The 18841-nt window shown below is 42.9% G+C and overlaps 1 protein-coding gene across 4 annotated transcripts in view; it reads left to right on the forward strand.

Moving 5' to 3' along the window:
- KLF12 (KLF transcription factor 12) overlaps positions 1-18841 on the forward strand; it is a 222999-nt gene that overhangs the window by 134682 nt on the left and 69476 nt on the right. For all 4 annotated transcript variants that reach the window (XM_081003213.1, XM_081003216.1, XM_081003214.1 and 1 more), the window contains exon 4: positions 12023-12158. In XM_081003213.1, the coding sequence (XP_080859339.1) occupies positions 12023-12158 (136 nt within the window). The remainder of the gene's footprint in view (positions 1-12022; positions 12159-18841) is intronic.

Below are 18841 nucleotides of genomic sequence, written 5' to 3' on the forward strand. Positions count from 1 at the left end.
ATGTCTAACCTCACTGGGCTTCATTTGGAGTATATTACGTCTCCCTGTATTTGTTTGAAATTCTAAGCAGTACACTTAATTTTGTACTTTTTTTTCTGCATCACTTCTCTGCCCAACGGCGGGATGATGCTTTCATTCTCCAGGAACTATGTGGTTTATTCCAAAATCCTGTTGTTGAGATACTGGTAGACTATTATTTCCTGCTACACCAGTGGGATTATAATTTATCACCTCCAGAAAACACTCTTCTCCCCTTCCCTCCTCCTCTCACATTCTTATTATTACAGTCATACCTCGGGTTAAAGTAGCTTCAGGTTGAGCATTTTCGGGTTGCGCTCTGCGGTGACCCGGAAGTAAGGGAATGGGTTACTTCCGGGTTCCACCGCTCACGCATGCACAGACGCCCAAAATAACGTCATGCACATGCGCAGAAGTGGCGAATCGTGGCACGCGCAGACACGGGTTGCATTCTGCTCAGGATGCAAACGGGGCTCCGGAACGGATCCCGTTCGCATCCAGAGGTGTTGTTGTTGTTGTCGTTTAGTCGTTTAGTCGTTTAGTCGTGTCCAACTCTTCGTGACCCCATGGACCAGAGGACGCCAGGCACTCCTGTCTTCCACTGTCTCCCGCAGTTTGGTCAGACTCATGTTTGTAGCTTCGAGAACACTGTCCAACCATCTCGTCCTCTGTCGTCCCCTTCTCCTTGTGCCCTCCATCTTTCCCAATCCTTTCCCAAAGGGTCTTTTCCAGGGAGTCTTCTCTTCTCATGAGGTGGCCAAAGTACTGGAGCCTCAGCTTCACGATCTGTCCTTTCAGTGAGCACTCAGGGCTAATTTCCTTAAGAATGGATGTGTTTGATCTTCTTGCAGTCCATGGGACTCTCAAGAGTCTCCTCCAGCACCATAATTCAAAAGCATCAATCCAGAGGTACCACTGTATTATTATTATTATTATTAATACACCACCCATCTGGCTGGGTTTTCCCAGCCTGGCTTTAGTAAAAGCTTTTTGATTTGTTAAACCACGGTGTGCTGTGACATCCAAACTAGAAAACTGTGGTTTAAACCTGCAAACCAGGATCAAATCCGCTCAGGCTTCAGAGGCCTAGCACAGCATTAATCCCCTTCTTCTGACAATAAATGGGCAGAGGAAACAGCTAACCAGAGGAAGCCAGCATTCTCAGATGCTGCCGGCAGTCACAAAGGAATTCTAGAAGTATCACCATTGCCCAGAAAGTATGGTTCTGTCTGGCAGACTGAGCAAAGAACATTGCAAGCAATGTTAGCTGAGGGGGGGTGTGGGTGTGTGTGTGTGTGTGTGTGAGAGAGAGAGAGAGAGAGAGAGAGAGAGAGCGCAGCATGCCTCCAGTTTTAATCCAGAAAAAAGACTACTTTCCAGGTATCAAAAACCTTGGGAACCAGCAATTTAGGAAAAGTAAATATTAAGTATTATTATTACTTTTATTATTACTACACTCAATAATTTGGTTCTTTCCCATCATATGGCAATACTTCACCCCGAACAGACTGTATTTCCAGGCATAAAGAAAAACAAGTGTTCTCACAGAGCTTTAAAAGCAACCCTCCACCCGTTCTCTTTTGGTTTTCACTGCTTGGTATGATTTTTTTTTTTAATGCTTTTGCTTCAGAGTAAATTTACATCCTGAGAAATGCAGTCACGCCCACCTTGAGTGTGGGAGTTTATTCCAAATATAGACTGAGATTTGCTTCCGTTCTATAATACCAACCCAGTTTATGGGAATTAATCATCTTTGGTAGCTGTGAGGGATGTCCACAAAGATGTATTAAGCATTAAGCTGCCTTGGATTCATTATAATTCAGGATATCTGGTACAGTAGTAGCCATAAAAATGTTGACATTCAAGATCTCCAGGATTTCAAGTTTCCGTGATGTAATCCTGATAATAGCTTTCTTTATAAAGCCCTGGCCTGTTGCTGAATTCTTGAGCATGAATTGCATTGTTAACAGATTTGGCCTCATATATACACACGTAAGATCATCGGGATCTTTTGGTTTTGAAAGGGCAACCCCACCTTTAAAAAAATTCCCCTCTGTCAGGAAAATGTACCCTGGCTTTCCAGGTGAAAAATGAGATGATCTGAGGCAATACTGCTTTAGTCTGTTTGAAGAAGCAAGGGTAGTCCATTTACCTGTCTTCTCTAGTCAGTCAGATTGATTTGTTGGAAACCATTGGTGACTTCAAACGTTATATAACAATACATTTTAGCAGCACTTGGGGTATATGGGGTCTTAGAGGAAGGAGAGCACTTTGGTGGGGGACATGTTGTAATACTAATACTAATATATTTATACCCCGCCCACCTGGCTGGGTTTCCCCAGCCACTCTGGACAGCTGCCAACAAATTATTATTATTATTATTATTATTATTATTATTATTACTATTATTATTAAAGTGATAAAACATTAAAAACTTCCTGAAGCAGAGCTGCCTTCAGATGTCTTCTAAAAGTTAGATAATTATTTATTTCCTTGACATTTGATGGGAGGGAGTTCCACGGGGCGGGCACCACCACCAAGAAGGCCCTCTGCCTGGTTCCCTGTAACCTCACTTCTCTCAGTGAGGGAACCGCCAGAAGGTTGAACCTCAGTGTCCGGGCTGAACAATGGGGGTGGAGACACTCCTTCAGGGACAGTGGTACCTCAGGCTAAATATTTAATTCGTTCCGGAGGTCCGTTCTTAACCTGAAACTGTTCTTAACCTGAAGCACCACTTTAGCTAATGGGGCCTCCTGCTGCTGCCGTGCCACCAGAGCACGATTTCTGTTCTCATCCTGAAGCAAAGTTCTTAACCTGAAGCACTATTTCCGGGTTAGCGGAGTCTGTAACCAGAAGCGTATGTAACCTGAAGCGTATGTAACCCGAGGTACCACTGTATATCAGGCCAAGGCATTTTAGGGCTTTAAAGGTCAGCACCAACACTTTGAATTGTGCTCGGAAATGTACTGGGAGCCAATGTACCAAGACTGGTGGTAAGTGGTCTCAGTGGCCGCTCCCAGTCACCAGTCTAGCTGCCGCATTCTGGATTAGTTGCAGTTTCCGGGTCACCTTCAAAGGTAGCCCCATGTAGAGCGTATTCCTCTTCTGGGGTAGTTTGTCCACCTGTGGTCCCCACTCTGCACTCAGCTGTCACCTGTGGCTCCTAGAAGCTGTCAGTAGGCAACAGCGGCCTCATCCCATCATGGCCATGCTGACTGGGTCAAATGGGAGCTGGAGTCCAGCAACATTGGAAGGAACCAATGTTGGCTTACCTAATGTGATTTAGTACTGTGGTACCTCGGGTTACAAATATTTCGGGTTACAAACTCCGCTAACCCGGAAGTAGTACCTCAGGTTGAGAACTTTGCCCCAGGATGGGAACGGAAATCGTGCGCCGGTGGTGCGGTGGGAGCAGGAGGCCCCATTAGCGAAAGCGCATCTCAGGTTAAGAACGGTTTTGAGTTAAGAACGGACCTCCAGAACAAATTAAGTTCGTAACCCGAGGTACCAGTGTACTTCATATGCTCATATGCAAACCTTCTCTCTGTCCCGTTACAACAGGGAAAACCATAAATCCCTCCCTACATTAATTACAGGCCTTTGGCAAAACCTGCAAATTGCTTGTCCAAAATTGCTCATCCACACAGTTCTCAGTGAAACAGGTCATTATTCCCTTTCCTCAGATGGGGAAGTGGGACTGAGAGTACAGATATTCTTGAATTCACCTTATAAATTCATAGTAGCTGTGAGACTTAAACCCGCTACTCCTGGACCCAAGCCCAACTTTCCATCCTATGGATATTATAGATAGTGTCTGCCAGTTATTGAACTACTTATTCCTCTACTTGGGTAGTTTATTAAGGTAATGGTGCTTTGTTATTGATTGGTATTCCAATACTGACATTATTAATTTAAGGGGAAAGAATAGCCCAAATCTCTTTTCTTCCTTATTCTTCAAGAAAGTTTTCCTCCCATTTTCTGTGTTCTCTTACTACAATAAATGAAGTGTCTTTGTCTGTTACCAAATCAACTCATGATGTGTTTAATCCAGCCATGCAATTGATAAGTCTACGAAGACATATTAGCCAACACAAGAATTAATTGTGCATATAGAAATCCCAGTTGTTTATCTTACATTTCAGTTCTGGTGTCTAGAAAAGTTGAGGAGGAAATCTAGATATAAGGTTGTGTTTAGCAGTGATGTGGATATAGATAGATATGGATATTATACAAACACATTGGGGGGAAACCAACCCTTGTTTGTTCCTTCAGGATATAAAAAACTTTTTTTTCTGTATGAGATTAGTTCCCATTTGTTGCCAAATGTGTGTTCTCTAAACTCAATGGGATATTTTAAAAACAGTAACCAATACCAAAACCCCCACAGTGTTCTGCTGTTTGTTTGTTTGTTTTGCTTTTTGCTTTGGGTTAATTTCGAAGCTGCAAACCTTCTCCAAAACAAATAACAAACATAGGTTCAATTTAAGGTTAGGCCTTGTCTCAAAACTTAATATAACTTGAATACAAGGCTCAACCTACAACAAAAATGGGTTTGTTTGAACATATTGAGAGACATTTAGTAGCAGCAGCAATAATATTTCATTTTCTGTGAGGCATCCTGAAGCGATTTAATATAATAAAATACATACAAGAGTTATATATAGTGAAACAGTTAAAAGAATTGCACATATAAAACCAAGTTTAAAACTATAGTTTAAGAAGACACATAGAGAATTGCATCTTCCTATCCTGAAGAAAGGAACAAAGCAGCATTTGGCTGGGCACGTAGCTAATGGGCACCCAGTGAAATTATTTCAGCCGTGGCATAATATGGTGGTGATAAAAAGATAAAGGGACCCCTGACCATTAGGTCCAGTCGTGACTGACTCTGGGGTTGCAGCGCTCATCTTGCTTTATTGGCCGAGGGAGCCGGCATACAGCTTCTGGGTCATGTGGCCAGCATAACTAAGCCGCTTCTGGCAAACCAGAGCAGCGCATGGAAACGCTGTTTACCTTCCCACCGGAGCGGTACCTATTTATCTACTTGCACTTTGACGTGCTTCCGAACTGCTAGGTTGGCAGGAGCTGGGACCGATCAAGGGGAGCTCACTCCATCGTGGGGATTCGAACCGCCGACCTTCTGATCGGCAAGTCCTAGGCTCTGTGGTTCAACCCACAGCGCCACCCGCGTCCCTATGGTGGTGATATTCTGCCTCAATAGTAGCAGAAGTAGTACTACGAGTAGTTAGTATTTGCTTTGTGTTAGATGGTGCCTTTAGGTGGAGATATTTATTGGAAATGTCAGCTTATGCATTGGGGGGGGTGAGTTTTCATCTGCCAGCCGATAACGGGGCCAGGAAGGCAAGTTGGAGTAATTGGAAAGTGACAGGGCAGTAGCAGTGATTTAGGAAATCACCCCCTTTCACCTCGAAACATTTCCTTCAATCACAGCTTATCTTTAGGTCTCTGAGCTTTCTGGTCCCATCCTATATTTAGGAAGTGTTCATCCACTTCACAAAATCCTCCAGAAAGGGCAGCACAATTAAAAGTGATGGTAGATCATGGAAAAGCCAGGTATAGAGTAAGCTACTGGGGTGGAGGGGGCAGGAATGCCAGCAAATCAGTGTGCAGACAAATGCAAGTGATATCTTCCAGTTGTTGTTGTTGTTGTTGGGGCGTTGCATGAATCTAATTATGCACAATCAATACATCATATTTCTGACAGCAGAACTCGCTTATGATTAGAAACTGTGATGGCCCTATGTCAATTCACAAGGCACGTCATTTGTGTTGTTTGAGGATTATAAACAGACTGGGCGTGATCTAACAAAAGCTGAACATTTAAAACATTTACCTGTTTTCTAACATATATGCAAACAACAGTGGGGTGCTGTGATGGTTTGTGTATGCTCTTCGCAATAAGCACCCTCTGCTTACTCAGAGAGATATTGACAGTTCTTTATTTTACTTTTTTTAAAAAAAAATTACTAATTTTCCAAGTTTATAACAAATACAACACAACACAAAAAACAAAACATATTAAAAAACTCCAAACATATAAAATTTCTTCCAATTAGAATCCAAATTAATTTCCATTATTAAGTGACTTCCTCGAATCCTTCCTAACTGATTTTCATTAAATCTCATTTTAGCAATTTTCCAATATTCACTTTCTAATATAATTAATGAGTTTAAATTACTAACTTCCTTTCTTTTCATCATAATCTCAATCCATAGTATTATACAATTCAACATACTTTAATCCTAAACCAATTTAATACTTGCAAGTATTTCCACTTATATTATAATATTTAGCTAGATATTCCTTAAATTTCTTCCAATCTTCTTGATATTTCTCCTCTTTCTGATCACGGATTCTTCCAGCTCCAAAAAGTCCAACACCTTCATCTGCCAATCTTCCACTGTTGGTATTTCTTGTGATTTCCAATTTTTGGCTAATAAAATTCTCGCTGCAGTTGTGGCATACAAAAACAATCTAACGTCTTTTTTGGGCAATTCCATTCCTATTACAGTTCTTTATTTCACATATTTACAAGCAGCACGGTACAATCATGCATCCGAATCGTCCGGTTCAGATTTGGGGAGTGGTCTTCTCCTGCTTCTCCTCTAACAGAAGAGGCGGGGGAGCTTCATGGGACGTCTCTGATCCCTGCGCTTTAACCCTCTCCTTTCCTGTGCCGAAGGCTCTCCGTCTGTTCCGGAGCTCCCTGTGTGGTACTGGGGCTCTGCTTCAGCAGTGGAGAGCCTTCCCGCCTCCTGGCTCTCTCCCTCTTCCCCTTCCATCACTTCCTCTCTGTCTCCTTGTGACTGTTCCCGCTCTGACTCATCTCCTCCCCCCCCCCCGACTCAAAGGCGTTCCTTGGCAGTCCCGTGACAGGTGCAAACTCTTTGGGTTTCTTGGAAGAAATCTTTGAAGCACAACTACACATTTAGCTGTCACTAATGCTCCTGCCAACCTAGCAGTTCAAAAGCACGTCAAAAGTGCAAGTAGATAAATAGGTACCACTCCAGCGGGAAGGTAAACGGCGTTTCTGTGCGCTGCTCTGGTTCACCAGAAGCGGCTTAGTCATGCTGGCCACATGACCCGGAAGCTGTACGTTGGCTCCCTCGGCCAGTAAAGCGAGATGAGCGCCGCAACCCCAGAGTCAGTCATGACTGGACCTAATGGTCAGGGGTCCCTTTACCTTTACCTTTAATGTGCGTGGGCACCTTGTGATTTCTCTGTAATCTTCCTTGTGCTGGAGTGTAGGTGAGGCCCAATACAGTGGTACCGCGGGTTAAGTACTTAATTTGTTCCGGAGGTCTGTTCTTAACCTGAAACTGTTCTTAACCTGAAGCACCACTTTAGCTAATGGGGCCTTCTGCTGCTACCACACCACCGGAGCACAATTTCTGTTCTCATCCTGAAGCAAAGTTCTTAACCCGAGGTACTATTTCTGGGTTAGCAGAGTCTATAACCTGAAGCGTCTGTAACCCGAGGTACCACTGTATGTATGAAGGCCTGCACAACCTCTGCATGTCGAAGAAGAAGAAGAAGAAGAAGAAGAAGAAGAAGAAGAAGAAGAAGGGGAGGAGTTTGGATTTGATATCCCGCTTTATCACTACCCTAAGGAGTCTTGAAGCGGCTAACATTCTCCTTTCCCTTCCTCCCCCACAACAAACACTCTGTGAGGTGAGTGGGGCTGAGAGACTTCAGAGAAGTGTGACTAGCCCAAGGTCACCCAGCAGCTGCATGTGGAGGAGCGGAGACGCGAACCCAGTTCCCCAGATTACGAGACTACCGCTCTTAACCACTACACCACACTGGCTCTCAACTGAAGGCAGCCACATATTGGACCGGCCTGCCAGGTGTTTGGCAACATTTCTTTAGGATTCCTACCTGGGCAGCAAAACCGGGCATTTTGTGGGCTACATTCAGCTGGAGGATCTCTCAAGTTTTGCAGGTTTCGTGTGCCCTGCTTTTTCAAGGCACTACATCAGCATCTCAGCCTGCCAACAGTTCTGTTAGAAGTCCCACTCCCCCAGCCCGCCAGCGGTTCCCTGCACATGGAACTATGTTAATATTCAGCATCCGTGTCCAAGAAATGATCGTCTTGCCGCATTAGCAAACTTACTGCATAATTAGTTGCATAATTCAGAAAGGGCAAGATAATATAGCTGCCATTTTAAAGCCACAGCTAAGTGATGAAGTTGATGGAGTATCATTTGCAAATAGGCTTTAATACTGAAGGATGTTTTCTCCCTTTAGTTTGCTAACGGGGAATTGGGAATTGATGGTCTCTTACGTTCTATGAATCAAGTGATTCTAGTCGCCGCGTACAACTTCGCAGCAAAGCAACAACAACCCATGATTTGTTGTAGAGGTTAGTTAGGCAATTGGCATTATTGACCAAAAAAGAGAGAAAAAGATTGCCTTAAAATTCTAAAGTATCTCTTAAGAAATTGCATTTGCCTTTTCCTTGCTTGAATATCCCAGCTGTTCGCTACTACGGAGGGCAAAGCCACTATGCCATTTGATACTGTCTGATTACAGAAATCTGTGGATTGAGCTTTTAGGAGAAGAGCAAACATTTCAAGGGTCCTCATAAAGCCACAACAGGATTTGATAATATAGAGTGCCTTTGCGAATATAATTCTAATGATGATTATGGTGAGCTCAGTCCTCTTGAGATAGGCATTTGACCTCCCCCCCACCCCCCATGTAAGCCTCTGTCATCAAATCTTTGTGATTCCCGTTGGGTCTTTTCCAGTTTATGTTCTCCTCCTCCTGTATTTTCTGTTTATCTACAGTAAATAGAGATTGGGACTTGTTCCTTTGTACTTCAGATGAATAAGCTTATCTTTCAGGAGGGCTTAAATCAGGTTAAATCTTAGGCCTGAGTCTTGCGTTCATTTAAAATAAATTTGTGCAAAGCCATCTGCAGGTATTTTTGTATGGTAGAAGAATTCTTCAATATATATCCCACATAAGAAGACCTCAGCTTTACCATATCTTGGAGACTGATAGGAAATTAACATTTTTTAAAAAAATAATACAGTGGATTTAAAAAATACCATGTGATTGTGACAACTTGGAATAAATTTTCACCATGGAAGGATGGCCAAGAATTTGTTTTATTTCATAGAATTGGAGAGTTGGAAGGAACCCCAAGGATCATCTAGTCCAGCCTCCTGCAATGCAGGAATTTATTTATTTAAAAATCTTTTCGGCCACCCTTTAGAACAGGCACCCACAAACTCAGCCCTCCAGCTGTTTTGGGACTACAGTTCCCATCATCCCTGACCACTGGTCCTGTTAGCTAGGGAAGATGGAAGTTGTAGTCCCAAAACATCTGGAGGGCCAAGTTTGGGGATGCCTGCTTTAGGGTTAAGCCTTCTCAAGAGGGATTTCAACTCTGAAGTATAAAATTACAATAAAAACAAAGCCACTATAAAACATTTTAAAATATGAAATCCAATGTAAGCAATATTAGGGTGACTTTCTAATGTCAAAATGGAATGTGTCAATCTGGCATCTATATATAAGGGTCTGGTGACTTCTGTTTCAGTGTATCTGAAGAAGTGCATGCACACGAAAGCTCATACCAAGAACAAATTACTGGACGAAGCACAGGCTCAGAGATATCGCAGGTCCCCCTGAGCCACTATTTTGCATTGTTGTGGACCACAGGGTTCAATAACAATAAATCAAACCCCCTTCTAGGGAATAATAATAATAATATTAATAATAAATTTTATTTATACCCCCGCCCTCCCCAGTCAGGGCAGCTAACACCAAATATGAATCACAATAAAACTTAATAGAAAACAAACAAACAATTAAAATACGGCTTAAAATGCAGCCTCATTTTAGTAAAGGTAAAGGGACCCCTGACCATTAGGTCCAGTCGTGGCCGACTCTGGGGTTGTGGCGCTCATCTAAGCCTCTTCTGGCGAACCAGAGCAACACACGGAAATGGCGTTTACCTTCCCGCCAGAGCGGTACCTATTTATCTACTTGCACTTTGACGTGCTTTCGAACTGCTAGGTTGGCAGGAGCAGGGACCGAGCAACAGGAGCTCACCCCATTGCGGGGATTCGAACTGCCGACCTTCTGATCGGCAAGTCCCAGGCTCTGTGGTTTAACCCACAGTGCCACCCACGTCCCTTTAAACCTTATTACTTCAGAGCTAAATGCTGCGTCATTTGTTAAGCTTTCATCGTCCATATTGTCAAGCTACCTAAATCTGAAAGTAATTATGTGCACAAAAAGGTAGCATTCTTACCAGGTGTGATTTGTGGCTTCTAAAAGGTGGGGTGTTGTTTTTAGCACTGCACATTTGCGCTGTGTTTTGTATTTTGCCTGTCACGTGAGATTGCCATTGTGAGGAGCCTCACGTCTCTTACCGCCCAGGTTACCTAGGGGTGGCTGTTTTCTGTAGTACCAGCACAGATAATTGCTATAGATGTAATTGCTGTCTGCGGTTCCAAGAATACTTGTGCTGAAGGGAGACGTTCACATAAAGTGTGGGGGCCGCTGCCAGAAGCAGCCGCCTCAGCTCACCTCCCTGCTTTCTCCCCCATTAATGCCTCCTAAATTAAAAGGCCTAGCATGAGGTCATCATGCTTTCAGTTTCTCTGCCCCCACAGCGGCAATGAAGTGTGGAGGTGGAACATGGCAATGCGATGGCATCACGTCTTAGATCTTTGTTTACTGGGTGTTCGGAAGAGCGAAGAGGAGACATGGGGTTGCTGGGTCCATTTTTGCCTTAATAGGAATCAGCTTATTGAGCAAAGTGGGACCCGCTTCTGGGAAAATACCTTAGGGTCAAACTGCAGGCCTACTTTTTTAACCCCACCCCCTAACCCTAGTTCTTAGATCAGTAGAATGACATTTCCAGCTATCTATGCAACACGGACTTGTCTCCATATGTCAGCGTATGAGAACACGAGGATAGTTTGTGTCTATTGCAGAATGAGCTCAGAGGCTAGCCAGAGATGCCACAACATTGTTTTGCATTTCTGTTTTGTTTTTAATTTTAATTTTTAATTTTCATTATTACCATTTCCAAAAACACATTCGCATTCAAATTTTCACTGTTAATATCTTTCTTTATAATAAAAAAAAATTCAACGACTTCCCTTCTTCCCCTTCCCTGGTTCCTTTCATTTTCCCCACAATTCCTGCATATTCTTATATATCCATTTAAGTCCACTTTCTCCCCTTATTCTTCCTTTACTTGATCTTCTTGCTCTCTTATTTTGCTTGTTAGACCTGCTAACTCTGCATATTCTATCATTTTTAAATTGCCAATCCTCCTTGCCAGGGACCTCACTCACCCACCATTTGGGGGCTAGCAAGATCTGAGCTGCTGTGGTGGCACACGTTTAAAAAAAAGAATTCTGACTCCTGGGTACTTCTCTCTGTACCATTCCCAGAAGGAATGCCTCTAGTTTTGGGTTTTTAAACATTTTTAAAATCTCATTATATATCTTTTCCCAGTACTCTTTAACTATTTTGCATGCCCGCCACATGTTTTGCATTTGTTCTCATCAGGAAGTTAGAGTGTTTAGTTGCTTTTTGTTTGCTTAATTGATTCATTATAGATATCTGCGAGCCAGATTGGGAGCCCCACAAGCCTAAAAGGTGGGGTAGGAATATTTAAGTACAGTGGTACTTTGGTTTATGAACCTTGGTTTATGAACTTAATCCGTTCTGGAAGTCCGTTCTTAAACCAAAGCATTCTTAAACCAAGGCATGCTTTCCCATAGCAGCGGGGAACTCAATTTACAAATGGAACACACTCAACATGTTCTGCTTCCAAGGCAAAGTTCACAAACCAAAGCACCTACTTCTGGGTTTGCAGCGTTCTTCATCCAAGTTGTTCATTAACTGAGCTGTTCTTAAACCAAGGGAAATGAGTACAATGATTGCATATAGTAGAATTAGCTGGAGGTGTTCCCTAAGCTGACTTTAATCCATTGTGTATCTTTTATTTCCCAGCACAAATGGACCCACGTGGCCTATCTCCCAGACAAATTAAAAGTGACAGTGATGACGACGACCTGCCAAATGTGACCTTGGATAGTGTTAATGAAACTGGATCCACAGCTCTCTCTATAGCCAGAGCTGTTCAAGAGTAAGTATTGAGTTTTCAGGGTGGACGCCAAGGCGGATGTTCCTAATGGAAACACCTGGTCATGTGACATTCTCTAGATACCCTACATCTGAATCAGTCTAGGTACCGGGCCAGTTCTACTAGAGTTTACCTTTTCTGCTGTATGGGAATGTGTGGACATGCCCACTTTCAATTAGAATCCGATTTTCCATTTCTTCTTCTTTTCTCCTCGTTAAGTTGTAAAGCTTTTTGTAAAAAAAAATTTTTTACATGAAAGTGATCTGTATTACCACCACCGCTTAGGAGCCAAAATGGTCATCTACCCAATAACACTACCTTTTCAGTGGTGGCTTCTGCAATTCCCTCTTAAGGGGAAAGCTACCACACCTATGTTCTGGCCCTTTTAGAAGGGTAATTACAATATTCTGCCCTGCCTCTAGAGTTTTTGCTCATACGGATTCTCTATCTTTTACTGTAGATGTTTTTCTATTTTATTTTATTTTTTAAAAAAGATGTGTGTTTACATTTTAGTTTACCTTTTTCATTTCATTGTGTTGCTTCTTTTGAGGTTAAATGGTCAAAAGTGATATTAATGTGGAAATAACAAATTAAATAAAAAATTGGGACTTTGTGCGTACAGCCCTGGGGGTGGGCTGTATCACCAGTCACCTCTGATGCACGGTTGAGCTTTTTCACCACAAGGAGGAGAGAAAGGCCAAGCAAAGTGAAAACTGGCCTATAGGTTACGGAATAACAGAATGATGAAGTTGGAACAGGTGCAGAGGGTGTAGAAGGAAAGAAAAACATTCTTCAAGCTGCAGAAGAGGCGATGTGTTTCCGCTGTCAAACTAAAACACTAGATTAATGCAACCTGCAAAATCTTAAAGCATGAAGGGAGGGAATAAAAAGATTCCCCAATTTTGTAATTATTTTACAGAAATTAAGTGGCATTGACCATCCTTGTGATGCCAATGCACTATAATAGGTTGTGAGATTATTTTCAGTGCAATAATTCGCATTCCCCTCCCCCTCCCCATGATATGGTTCTTTTTCACAGAAAGCAAGTTTTCAAACACTAATCTTGGAGTGTTTTGTATTGTAGTCTCCTCAGTGAAGTCCATTTTGGGTAGGCGGAGCCTAAAGCAGGTTAAAAAAGAAGTGTTGAACCCTGTGTGATCTGGAGAGAATCTAGGTCAATCACCTAAAAAGGCCACATGTGTGTTTACAAAGTGGAGCACCTCAGGAGAATCATAGAAAATAAGTGAGAGGCAAAATGAAACCGAGATGCTAAAAGTATTCTACTGCAGCTTTCCCCCTTATCTCCCCCAGACTTTTAATACTGGAATCTATTGAGTAACTTTTCCAAGTACGCAAATCTAGCACAGAGTTTTAGCATAAGTATGCAAATGCAATATATTCTTGTTTCTGAAGCAGTGCTGCTGAACTATAGCTGACCTGCTCTGGCTGAGTTTTTGCTTTTTCTCTTAATGCGGCGCAGCGATGAGAAGCATTAAAAATGCTGATTGTAGCAAATATTCATCAGTGAGCAAAAGAAGGGAGCGCATGCCACTGACAAGCAGTCATAATAATCCAGGGCTAATAGAAAGTCTTTTTCCTGCCTTAGGCAAGGTTGTCCCCATGAGAACTGAGCCTGTGGATTAGGGAACAAGGCAAGACATGGGTGTCTTGGGGCAATGAGGGAAAGCGAGAGGAAAACAAGTTGGAGAGAGAGAGTGACGGAGAGGGAGAGACTCACAAAAGGTCAGGGGCAGAGCAAGCCAAAGAGGAGAGAAAACAGTTCTACAACCAATGATCTATAAGCAGGAGAAGTTCAGAAGCCCATCAGTATTTTGTTTCCCTTTTATGTGACCTGCTAGGAGGCTGGACACACACACAGAGACACACCATCCAAGAAAAGCAGGGAGATCCCAGGGGCTTCTAATGAGCTTGCATTTTAAAACAGGTCAGTGATGAGGTGTGATTCCTAGCACTCGGGTGCAGAATCCCAGGTCATCACAGAGAATTCTGGGAGGGCCTTTTAGAATTATTTTTCAGGGATCCACCTCTTGTCAGAACCAGCAAGAGAACCAAATCATGTCAGAACCAAATCATGCAATGAAGCATTGTGGGTGCCACACTGGTTGGCTTCCTAGGTAAAGGGACCCCGACCGTTAGGTCCAGTCGCAGACGACTCTGGGGTTGCGGCGCTCATCTCGCTTTACTGGCCAAGAGAGCCGGTGTTTGTCCACTGACAGTTTTTCTGGGTCATGTGGCCAGCATGACTAAGCCATTTCTGGCAAAACCAGAGCAGCGCACGGAAACGCCGTTTACCTTTCCGCTGGAGCAATACCTATTTATCTAGTTGCATTTTTTGGCATGCTTTCGAACTGCTAGGTTGGCAGGAGTGGGACAGAGCAACAGGAGCTCACCCCATCACGGGGATTTGAACCGCCGACGGGGATCTGATCGGCAAGCCCAAGGCTCAGTGGTTTAGACCACAGCGCCACCCGCTTCCTAGTTGCGCCTATTTCGGGCCATTCCTCCAGTAAACTGGCATTATTATCTTGATTCATGAAAGAAATGGTTTTTCTTTTACCTTACTGCCACTGAATCTCAAAATGCTGTGTCTTCTTGCTGTTAGGCTCCTACCCTTGCTCTTATTTACAATACTTTGATTGAAACATAACCTAAATTGGGCTCCACTGAATATTTGCCAGTAGATATCTCAAGAAAATGCACTAGGGCTCAGATCCAAAGAAATTCGCAGTGCAGTCCTAAACATGTCCATTCAGACATGAGACCCTTTAAGCTCAATGGCACTTAATCCCAGGTAAGAGTGCATGTATTGCAACCTTAGTTGCCCTAAAGTTCCACTAAAATTGATGGGACATAAATGAGCCCCAACTTGTTATTAATTTCAGTGGGACTTAAGCATGGTGGACTTTATCTGGATTTGGGCTGTACACTTTGAAAATATACAAACATCCCTTTAAAAATCCTTTTCAGTAGCATGGATTTACCATGGGTGCTAATTTTTCCTCTTCTTGAATTAATCACATGGGTAATCTTACCCAATCAGGGATGGTGTAATAAGCAGGGTGACATTTGGGCAGTGTATCTGTGATGATGTTATTGGATGTCAGTATGTACACTCATAAGCAGTCAGTTTTAGTGGCGTGCAAGTCTCTAAGGGCACATGCCCAACTCAGAACAGGTGATGGCAAGCTAAATAAAGTAGCTAACATCTTCCCAAGACGGGCTGGAAAGTGACCAAAAAAGATAACATTTTTCAATCTGGTTGACAATTTTCCTGGGAAATGGTGTGAGCTTTCAGCTGAATACTCATACTAAAATATCACTTCCTTCATAAAAGGTACATGGTATATGCCAGCACAAATGTGTTGGCAGACAAACAGTGGGGGGGAACGCTCTTTTATTTTCACATTCTCTGTAAATGCATGTAAATCAACAGAGAAGTGTGCCATACAGTCAACTGTGGATGAAGTACACTCATACCTCCACGTTCTGGCAGAAGAGGCTCCATCTCTGGAACAAGTCTTTCTTCCCTAGCTCAGAGGTTGGTGCAGAAAGTGCTCCTTCCTTCATTCAGATTTTCTCAGCACAAAAGAGAGTGTGGCTGAGAAAGTAAGAGATTGTTATACACTACAGCAGCTCTGATGTGATTTACTGAAGATGGTAGGTGAAGGACTCCTTTGGCATTAGTATCCATTGGTCCTCTTGTCTCATAATGATTTGGAATTAGACGAGGGTCAAGACCAGCCTTTATGCTGCTGTTTTTAACACAAGATCTACTGGAAGGCCTTTGGCCTCTGTATTTTAATTCAGGAGTGTGATTGCTGGAGGAGGAGGCAGAATATTGTTAGGATGGTGCTTGTTTTTACCTCCTCAGAGGAATCCAAATCCACTGTCTAATACAGGCCATGTCACCAAGCCAACACAGTCTACCAGCATGGATTGAAGCCCCCACTTCTATTTTTTGCAGTTCCAGGAGAGCAGCAAAAGGTGAGGGGGTTATTGAGCTCCCAGTGGTCTGCATTGAGCTGGGCACTCGACTGTGAACCCTGTTTGTTCATAATGCATTCCATTACCTGAGGCCCTTTGTTTTGGAGAGACTGCTGAAGTTGCACGGTGCTTCTTGCTCTAGAGAACTTGGACATGCAACATACTGAATATGTCTTCTGCGGAGTTACACCATTAATCCATCTAGCTCAGTATTGTATACTCTTAATTGGCAGCAGCTTTCCAAGATCTCAACCACAAGTCTTTCCAAACCTTGAGAACTTACATATGCAAGTTACATGCCTCCTCCAACAATCCAGCCTCATGTTTGGCTCCCACCTTCTTCTTCTTCTGTTTCCATGGCAACTGTGGGTTGTTGGTGTTTTGTTCTTGGTTTTCTTGTTTTGCTTTTTTAACCATGTGGCAAATAGACCAGTAGATTGTAGCAGGAGAACTTAGGATTTTCCCCCCTCATACATTGCCTCCTACGTGGCATGAAAAGGAATGTATATTGCTCAGGGTAACTTAAGTGTCCCATTGCACAACCCAGTGTGGCAAAGATGGGAACAGGGTCAGCTGGGATTGTTTGATGCTATCCTTTAGACAGGGAACATGGTTGATCTGGTATAGGATTCAGGAGATATATTTTGAATGTCTGCATGTGCATGTCAGATACATCCTGGAAAGTGGTGGTAGGTGGTTCTGGGCATGTTCTTCTGGGATTGTTTGAGGTCCAAACAAGGGGAGGTCAGTAGCTCCTGGTTCTGCTGTGAGTAGGGGTGAAAATCAGAGCAAGACAAAGCAAAAATCAGCACCTTGGAGAGAGATGACAATGTGAATTCAGGACCATAGGTGGTGTTTGTGGACATCCAAGTTACCTAGCAAGGTCCTGGAACAACTAAGTGGATTTTATAGCAGTTTAGAGGCTCTGTGCCCTAAGTGCTGTCTCCTGGCCAGTTAAAGGGCTGTTGCCTTCTTTTACAGCTGTTGGTATGGCATTTTCAGATGTGGAGACCTCTCCTCAGTACTTCCTTGATCCCCTGAGGAATCTGTGGGTCAGACGTTGGAATCTGGAGGCAGAGGTATCTCCTTGGGGCTCAGGATCCTTTAGAACAACACAAGACTAGGGCATGAATCCATCTTGGAGCTGCAGTTGCCAGAGGGTTCAGATGCTGAGGATTCCTGGTCCAGGCCAATTGTCCTCTTGAGTCAAAACCAGGACAGCCACCATTTATAGATTTCAAACTCCCACCAGATCTGTTGTTAGACACCAGCTTAATAAAACCAGGAGACGTCCGTAATTTGTGCTTTTGTAACCTGGACACTTGCCAGCTATAACACACACCACATATAGCTTGTGTAGATTGTGGTGGCCTTCCTCCTTCCTCCAGCTCCTGCAGTGATACTGTGACTTTCAGAAATGCTAACTGTGTTGAATGTTACATATATCTGTTACTTGTTGCTTTCTGTCACAATATCTGAGGTTGGTGAAGAACTTTGTCTTGTTTACAGCATCACATGATTTAAATATCCCCAGTGCACCAGAGACTGTGTACTCATGCCGTTTGGTTACTGTTTGCACCGCTTTGACCTCTGCCACATTAAATAGGCTCCCCTTAAACTTGCCCACATTTCAGTGTTCAGTGCCCTTTCCAGATAAGAATGGAGGGATGTTTTGCTTTATTACTCAGCATGCTTGTTTGCTGGAAAAGGAACCTTAGAACTGAAAACATTTCCTTTCGAGATATGATACTTGCTTAATGATGGTTTCACAATGACTTCAGGCAGGTGATGATCAAAAAAGCCTGGGCAGTAGCAATGTGACTGCAATCTCCTATTCAGGAGCGAGCACATTCATGCTATGCCGTGGTTTGGCTATATGTAACATGCAAATTCGACCTGTGTCTGTGTAGGGCCATTCTGCTGTACAGTGGTACCTCGGGTTACATACGCTTCAGGTTAAATATGCTTCAGGTTACAGACTCCGCTAACCCAGAAATAGTGTTTCAGGTTATGAACTTTGCTTCAGGATGAGAACAGAAATCATGCTCTGGCAGCGCGGCGGCAGCAGGAGGCCCCATTAGCTAAAGTGGTGCTTCAGGTTAAGAGCAGTTTCGGGTTAAGAACGGACCTCCGGAACGAATTAAGTACTTAACCCGAGGTACCACTGTAGTCTCTTCAAATAAAAGATGATGCAATCGTATTTGCTCATAATGGCCTTTAGCTTTTGTCTGCTAGTGCATCTCTTAGGAAACTGAAAATTCCTATGAAGCTGCCCTGCTTTATGTATGTATTTATTTCAAATTGGTTTTCTTCCAAAATATGTAAGCAATATGAGTGGCAACAATAAACACTTCACCCTGAATGCACTTATATACCTACAGGAAAACGAAATAGTAAAAGATCAATACCAGCTGAATAATCCAGAAATGAGGGGTGCTAAAAGGTTGTAATATAACTTGGGAATTCAAAAGATATTTTGGTTAAATTGACATAATTTGATTTTGCTTGGTACGTAAAATGTGTGTAAAATTGCATAGAAATCATTTTAAATGATTGCCAAGTGCTTGCAGTTGTATATTTATATAGTTTCTATTATCCATTATTAATATTACTTCGTATTACCTGACATTTTCAGAAGGTGAAATTAAAATTCTTTGGGTTTCTAAAGGCAGCTTTTGTGT

This window comes from Podarcis pityusensis (genome assembly GCF_964106645.2).
Source record: "Podarcis pityusensis genome assembly, chromosome: 4".
Lineage (NCBI taxonomy): Eukaryota > Metazoa > Chordata > Lepidosauria > Squamata > Lacertidae > Podarcis > Podarcis pityusensis.